The sequence below is a fragment of the Vidua chalybeata genome, chromosome 11 (genome assembly GCF_026979565.1).
Source record: "Vidua chalybeata isolate OUT-0048 chromosome 11, bVidCha1 merged haplotype, whole genome shotgun sequence".
Classification (NCBI taxonomy): Eukaryota; Metazoa; Chordata; class Aves; order Passeriformes; family Viduidae; genus Vidua; species Vidua chalybeata.
Window position 1 is genome coordinate 10451288 of NC_071540.1, and position 7843 is coordinate 10459130.

At 37.5% G+C, this 7843-nt stretch overlaps 1 protein-coding gene across 2 annotated transcripts in view; it reads left to right on the forward strand.

The window, feature by feature from the left end:
• CHD9 (chromodomain helicase DNA binding protein 9) overlaps positions 1–5366 on the forward strand; it is a 71699-nt gene extending 66333 nt beyond the window's left edge. For both annotated transcript variants that reach the window (XM_053952598.1, XM_053952599.1), the window contains exons 37-38: positions 479–583; positions 1916–5366. In XM_053952598.1, the coding sequence (XP_053808573.1) occupies positions 479–583; positions 1916–2779 (969 nt within the window). In that variant the 3' untranslated portion in view covers positions 2780–5366. The remainder of the gene's footprint in view (positions 1–478; positions 584–1915) is intronic.
• The last annotated feature ends 2477 nt before the right edge of the window (positions 5367–7843 follow it).

The following is a 7843-nucleotide window of genomic DNA, read 5'->3' on the forward strand; positions in this document are numbered from 1 at the left end:
TGAAAAAAACTTCAAGAACTTACTTCATAATGGCAGAGCCTCTTAAAAGAAGTATTTTTAGAAGTTGACTGAGATGAGAGAATAGGATTTATATACTGAATAAAGGTTTAACAGGGTTGTACTTAAAATCTTCTTGGTAATACTTGGACTATTGTTTTCTGTTCATGCAGTTGCTCTTCTGTTCATTGCATGTCTGAATAAACATTAAAAATTAAAAATCAGTGGGAATGTCAAATATTGACATCTCAAACTGAGTTCAGTAGATGAGTTTGAGTTTAGTAGATTTAGAACAAATCATATACACATCTATCACCAGGAGTCAGCCAAAAGCTGCATCATGCTTCATGAAAATTTGATATGAGGCTTTATTTGTACTGTGTTATTTAAAAGGTAAAAATGAAACACAGTCAGGTATTAATGTTGCCTTTTTGTTTATCAGTTGTCCCATATTCACTGACTTCTATCTTCTGCTTCTCAGGTTGGGGGTGCATTTGCTCCCCCTCTGAAGGATTTGTGCAGGTTCTTGAAAGAAAATCCAGAGTATGGAGTGGCTCCTGAGTGGGGAGAAGTGGTAAAACAGTCTGTGAGTATTTGCAGAATAAGATAACCATGACATGAAATGTATCTGAAAGGAAACAAGGCAAACATCAAAAAAATGCATGCCAAGAGGTGTGATTTTCATTTCTGGTCTTACATTAACAGCAGACAGGAGTCAGTGTCAGCTTTCTGCCAGCTTAGTTCAGTAAATGCTTTGCTGGCACAGCTGGAATAGGAGAAAGGGGTGGAACAGTGACTAGCAACCCCAAATTAGAGATTTTGTTAAAGATGCTGTAGTACTGTGACTTTTCATGTCTTAAATATAGCCCAGTGGCTTTTAGGAAAAATATTACCCAAGAAATCATGTAAGAAAGAGAATACTTTCTCTAAAGTTCCAGTTGGGAAGAAAAAAATGCTTAATTTTAAATACTTTTTTTACTTTTATTGTGCACCTTTGAGAAATTAGGATAGTGAGGATTCTATCAGTTAGTCTTGCCTTGAAGATAAGGATATATTTTAAACTTCAAGAAGTTGTGTTGTATAGTGTATGCCTCTGAATAGAGGTATAAATAAGTAATAGCAGAATTACTTTGAGAAAGTAGTAGTTATCTACAACAGAGAAGAGCAGAACTTGAGTTCTGAATTCCTCTGGTTGTATTAAGCTAATATAAATTAGAGTTATTTGCTGAGGAAAAAAAGGCAGTTGTACTATGGTGTTGAGTAATATTTGATTTTATGATTTCCATTTTAAAAAGGAAATCTCAAGACAGTGCACTTCGAAGGGAATATTGGTATTCATTTCAATTCTTTGTTGTTAGGTAGGAGGTCTTAAAGTGGTGAAGCAATGCTATACAAGTCCTAAATAGAAGTACTGTGAATTTAATTTAAATTCAGGTTGAGTTTTTATTGGTTTTTCTTCAGTTTATGGATGAGATGAAATATAAGGACATTAAAGAGACACTAGCAAAAATAAAAAGGGCTCAGATTGTTGGTCTGTGTGCAATCACACATATTTAACTTTAAATTGAAAACTAATTAAACTGCCAAATGTTTGCTGTGTGATAATATTTCAAAGCAATGCTGGCTTAGATCTTAGATTGAGCTTGCTCCTATAATTAGCTATATTTGGCTTGATGTGCCAGGAGACCATGACTGGTGGGTTAGCATAGGGTGTGAGAAGATCCGTGTGTAGCCCTCACAGTGGAGATGGGCGTTTACACATTTGGGGTGTGGTAGCACCAAGTCAGCACAAATTCCAGGGGCTTGTCTGGAGATCAGGCCTTTGACACTGTTCTGTACATGTGAGTTCTCTGTTTGCTTTTCCTTTGCCATCTTCAAGCTCCCAAAATGCACTAAAGTGCCGCTGTGTCTCTCGCAGGGCTTCCTCCCTGAAGGAATGTTTGACCGCATCCTGACGGGCCCGGTGGTGCGGGAGGAGGTGAGCCGGCGGGGGAGGCGCCCCAAGAGCGAGATCGCCAAGGCCACGGCGGCTGCGGCCGCCGCCTCGGCCACCAGCGTGTCCGTCAACCCCCTGCTCGCCAACGGGCTGCTGCCGGGAGTGGACCTGCCCAGCCTCCAGGCCTTACAGCAGAACCTGCAGAACCTGCAGTCGCTGCAGGTGACGGCGGGACTGATGGGAATGCCGGCCGGCCTCGCTGCCGCGGGAGAGGCCAAGAACGTGGCTGCCATGTTCCCCATGCTGCTGTCGGGGATGGCCGGATTACCAAACCTGCTGGGCATGGGAGGACTCCTGACAAAGTCCACAGAATCCATTTCGGAGGAGAAAAAGGGAAACGATTCAAAGGAGACAGATGCAAAGAAGGAAAGGACAGAAGACCAAAACACAGATACTGGTGGTGAAAACTCTGTTTCAAGTTCTCCTTCAACATCCTCTGCCGCTGCAGCTGCCAATCCTCTCTCTCTTAACCCTTTACTTTTGTCCAACATACTTTACCCAGGGATGCTTCTCACTCCAGGCCTTAATCTTCATATCCCAGCTTTGTCTCAGTCTAATATTTTTGATGTACAGAACAATGAAAGCAATGACACAGGCTCAGCCAAGCCCACAGAAGAAAAGGAGGAAAATTCTAGGGTTAGAGATCAGGAAGACAAAGGGGGAACAGAGCCAAGCTCTCACAATGAAAACAGCACAGATGAGGGTTCAGAGAAAGCAGATGCTTCATCTGGATCTGACAGTACATCGTCTTCATCTGAGGATTCGGATTCTAGTGATGAAGACTGACCCCAGACTCTGCACTTAAATTATAAACTGATTTTGAATTTATTCTTTAATTATTTCATTGTAAATAACCCAGTGTTGAGTGCATCAATGATTTACTGACCGAACATTTCAGTATTTGTTTAGAAGTGCAAACTGCTTTCAGAGACGTTTTGCATGTAATATTTCTTGAAGTTCATAAGTTTCTGAACTTGTATGTACTATCAAATACACAATGGTGTAAAATTACAACAAAAGGCATTATAATTTTGTTGGGGGGTTAATTTTATGAAAATAATGCTCAAGTAAGAGCTGTATATTTAATATATTTGCAGTGAACACAGAATACTTTATGCATATTATTGATTTAATTTGAATATAGTTTTACAGCCTCCTTGACACTTATAATTTACAGATCAAAACTCAGCAATAATTTGGGCAGCTAATGAATGTCATGAAAGCTGTAGAATCTACATCACCATCCATTGCTTTAATTACATGAAAATGCTCTAGTGTTGTGATGCACTGCTGTTTCCAATTCAGGTACAAGTGTGTTTAAAAGAAGATAAATTTTCCCAATTAGCCAATTAAACTGGCTACCTGTTACCTCAGCTGAGTTAGTTTAGGAAGTTTACATTGGTTTCTATTACTTGTTTTCAGGTTTTGTTTTGTTTTTTAAAGACATCCTGTATAGCATGTTAAAATCTGAGTTAGTTGAGATAAGACTGTTAGGGTTTTCTTTCCCCCTTAATTGCAGCTGTTCAATTTGACAGCAGTAAGGGGAAATTAAAGCAAAAACTGTCTTATCTCATGCTACTTGGCACCAGGTAGGTCTATTTAGTTTACACCTAGCAAAGTTTTGGGCTCCCTCTGCAGAATTAAAAGTCCCAAAATGAGGAGTAGTTTCCCCAAGACTCAGAAGAGGCAAACTGTCATAAAGTGCCACTGAAAAGACCTTTCAACACTGCATAATTCATGTAAAAATTGTTTGTTTGCTTTGTTTGTGTAGATTTCTATTTGTGTTTTATGTCATAAAACCTCCTGGAGTTCCCAGTTAATAATGGTAATTAAAGTACAGATAGTTTTGAACTCCTTTTGAGTTTAAACTTCTCTGCAGACTTAAATCTGACTAAATATTTTCCAAAATCATTATTGGGATATCACTTCATATATTATGCTGAGTTACCCACTAAAGAAAAAAAGCACTTTGAATAGTAAGGAAGACAAATTATTCCTAAAAACCACAGTAACAGGGCATAAGGCATCTGTTTCAAGTCCAAATCCTTAGAACCCTTTACTATATAAAATCTAAGATTTGATGCGTGATATGATTCCTCCTTCTTCTTAAGCTGCTATTACTCTGACACGGTCGAGGCCCAGATTCACATTTACGCAACTTCTGAACTGACTGAGACTTCAGGTGACCTTGGTAACATCATTTGCGGTCCAAGAATAGGCAAGTGTTAAGAGAAAATAGATACAGGTACTAGTGAAAGTCATGGAAAAAGCTTTACAAAGGGATAAATTTAAAAATAAAAAACAAAAACTGTATATTTTGATATAGTTCTGTTGCTTGCTTGTACAGTAAAACAACTGTGTTGTTTTTTATCAAGAACTTTACCAATGAAATATAAGTTTCTATGTGCAAAATAACTAGCCCCATGATTAGAAGCAGTATTAGATGTAATTTACACAATTATACAAGTACCATTTGGATTGTGCTGGTTACGTATTTTCCCAGATAGTATTCTGATTTTTGGCCCTTCATGCAGTGTCTTAGCAATAGTGAAATTCAAAAACTGCCAAGAGAAGGGGGTAGCCAATTCTTCATAATTAAAAGAAAAAGTATTTCATATTTAATATTTTGCCCTTTATGTAATATAGCACTTTTATTTAACTAGGATGCATCTATGAAATAGCCAAAGTTTTACAAGCAGTTATTAACTTCGTTTGCTGATGGAGTATGTCAACAATACCATCACTTCCCACCCTTCCCCCACAAAACAAGTCCTAAATCTTGTGGCTAAAACCTAATTTATATCAGATTTATGAAATAAAGTATTTTCCTATTATGGTCAAGTAAGTTTGGTTACTGTTCTAGTGATTCTTTCTATGTAATAAGGCAATTACAGTTTCAAGTAATGAAGGCTGGTGTAGACTTGAACATAATTATATTTGGGTTATTTTTCATCAGTTTGATTCAGAGGGGGGAAAAAATGTCCCACTATCAACTAAACTATATGCAAATACGGTTGTATAAAGTTAAGGGTTATAAGGAAACCTCAGTAGAATTACACTAATACTGAAGTTAAAATTAAAAGGATATCCAAGGTGATGATAAAGTGTGTGTTGGTAGTTACTAAAAAAACCTTAGCTGTTATTGCCTTGTATTTCTATCCCTTGTTTCAGGCTTCATGATCCAAGTCTTAGTCCAGGTTTTTTTTGGACATTTGCAATATTTGCCAGTTGTGTTCTGTGTAGTCTGAATTTGCTTTCTGTAGTTGAACAAGCGTCTTAAAAAGTCATTTGTAATTTATTGAATTACTTTCTATGATGTTCTATAGAGCAAATGGAAGTTTAATTATTTTTTATTAAACATATTCTTTGACTACCCGTGATGTCGGCCTCAGTATGTGAAAGTAATGCTGTGTAAGGATTAAACATGGATCTTCCAGCAGCAAAACTCAAGTTTCAGTGCTAAGTTTTAAAACTGAAATTATTCTTAAGACCTTAAAAAAACCCTGCAAACAAGCCAAGGACGTAACACACCTACTGCCCAAGACCATGGTTTACTCTTGTATAATTTTCCTGAGAATGGATTGTCTCTAATTATCTTATCTTACAATCAAACCAGCTGTTACTCCCACCCTTCAGTACTTATGGTTAGAAAAGAATGTGTGGTCTAGGTTCTGGTCCAAAAGTTACCTTAATTTTAAATAGCATGTTGGCAGTGAAGTACCTTTTCCATCTTTTTTTTAAAAAAACTTTGCATTACTTTCCACATCTTTATTAAAGCTTTTAATTGTGTACACAGCACTTAACTATTGCATGTATTTCACACAGGGCACGGACATTGCTCCTGAACCCAAGTTGTCTCCTGCTTGTCCTGTGCCACCTGGCATTGCATTGGAATGTTTCAATTGTATCCTTATTTATTTCAGTCTGAATTTTGTCTTCATATCCTGATCATCCTTTTTGAGCTTCTGCAGATGTCTACACAGGTGATAGAAGTTCACATATACACGAGCTTTGTTCTCAACTTCTATTTTTTCCATGGAAGTCATGCAAAATCTCTAATAGTATTTTTTTTAAATTAGTTTTAGAATCCAGTCCTCTTGGTCTATAAATTAAAATATAAGGATCTGTTTTTCAATGGAAATATTCCCAAGGTGCTCTAGGCACTATATTAGTGGTTAGTTTCTGGCACTCCTTTGAAATTTTTCCAAACAGTGTGTGGGGTATGATGATTAGATATGACTCTTAACAAGGTGTCCAGGGAAAAGTCCTGTCCTATTTGTTTTATTTTGTGTCCAAGAAAATTATTTTGCCCTGTTACCTAGTAATACTTTTTTCATGGATTGCTCAGTGTGACCATGCTGATCACCCATTAAAATGAAGGTGTGTTGAATTCTAATGCAAGCTGTAGCAAGATTAAATGTGCCTGGTGTTCAGGGTTAATATAAAGGGATCTGCACAATAGTGTTACATTAACTTATTTGTGATTTGCAAGTTACTAACAGTTTTATAGGCAGTTTCTGATTCAGTTTTATTACACCTATAATTACCTTCCACATGAGCAGGCTGTTTCAGTGCAATGTGGGATTTACACTGCTGTAGCTGACCAACATTTAAAATTTTACATCTGTGCTTGTTGGGACCTTGGGCTGGTGGTGTTGTCTGTAGAGCAGACTAATTGTACTGTGTAGCCACAGGAGTTTACAAAATAACTGTCCTGGCTTATCTAAATGTCCCTAATGTTACACAAACAGGCAGTATAATTTCTTTGTTACGTTCAGAGGAAAAGGAAATAAAGATAACAGCTTTCCAAGTTCTTTTTATGATTTTTTTTTTTTAATTGAATGCTGCCTCCTTTCAGGTTCTTTCATGCAAGGAAGGAAGGAAAATGGAGTGCCCAAGATCCTTCATGAAGTTAAACTGGAAAATGGGGACTCGTTTGCTCTGCCTCCTGTGTACTTCCAGTGTGAAGGAGACCTGACAGTGCACAATTCTCACTAGTGTTCCAGGTAAGGTCTCCTGAATTAAAGGAAGGCTGGTTTGGGAAATCCTTGGGATCCTAATGACAGATACAGTGTTACCATCTAGAGAGATGAGAGCACTTTCCTCAGTGCTCACCAAACTGGTAACAGTCCTCACACTGTTTTCTGCTCTCAGATGATAAAAGCATTTGATTTGGGAACTACCATGTCAGGTCCTGTCCTTGACAGTGTTTGACCTGTGTGCAGCAGCTCAAAGCAGGATGTTCAAAGAGATGCTCATGGGGAAGATTTCTGAGACTACAGGACAGTAAAAAATGTATGTTATTGAGGGGTAGCCAAGCTGTGAGGGACTCGGGCTGAGAGGGTGTTTGTGGCTGTTACTTGTCATACTGGTAGATCTAGCAGTAGTCAAAATCATTCAAATAATTAACATGCCATATGAGGCTAACTCTTTATTATTTGTGCATCTTTTTAATGGGGGAGGAGCGGGAGGGAAAGAGGGGAGAAGTGGAGAAATAAGTGACGCTAAGTCCTCAGGGATAAAAAAGATTTCACTGAAATGTTTCTTGTCTGACTTTTCAGTACACCATTAACTAAATTTTTTTTTTAAAGTTTTATACACAAGAGCAGTCAAGTTAAACCATTTGTTTATGAAGTCTGGATGTATGAAACCATAGGGAAGCACATAGGTGTAATCACAGAATAATAAATTTCCCTTTAACCTCAGCTTTATCTTTCAATATTGTGAGGGTTTGCTTCTCCTTTTTTTATATGAAGGATGTTTAAAGAGTAGATGAATATTTCTCAGAAATTAAATGCTGTAGTAAGTTATTGCTGCTTTGTGTTTTAGTAGATACTGTAAATTTAGCTA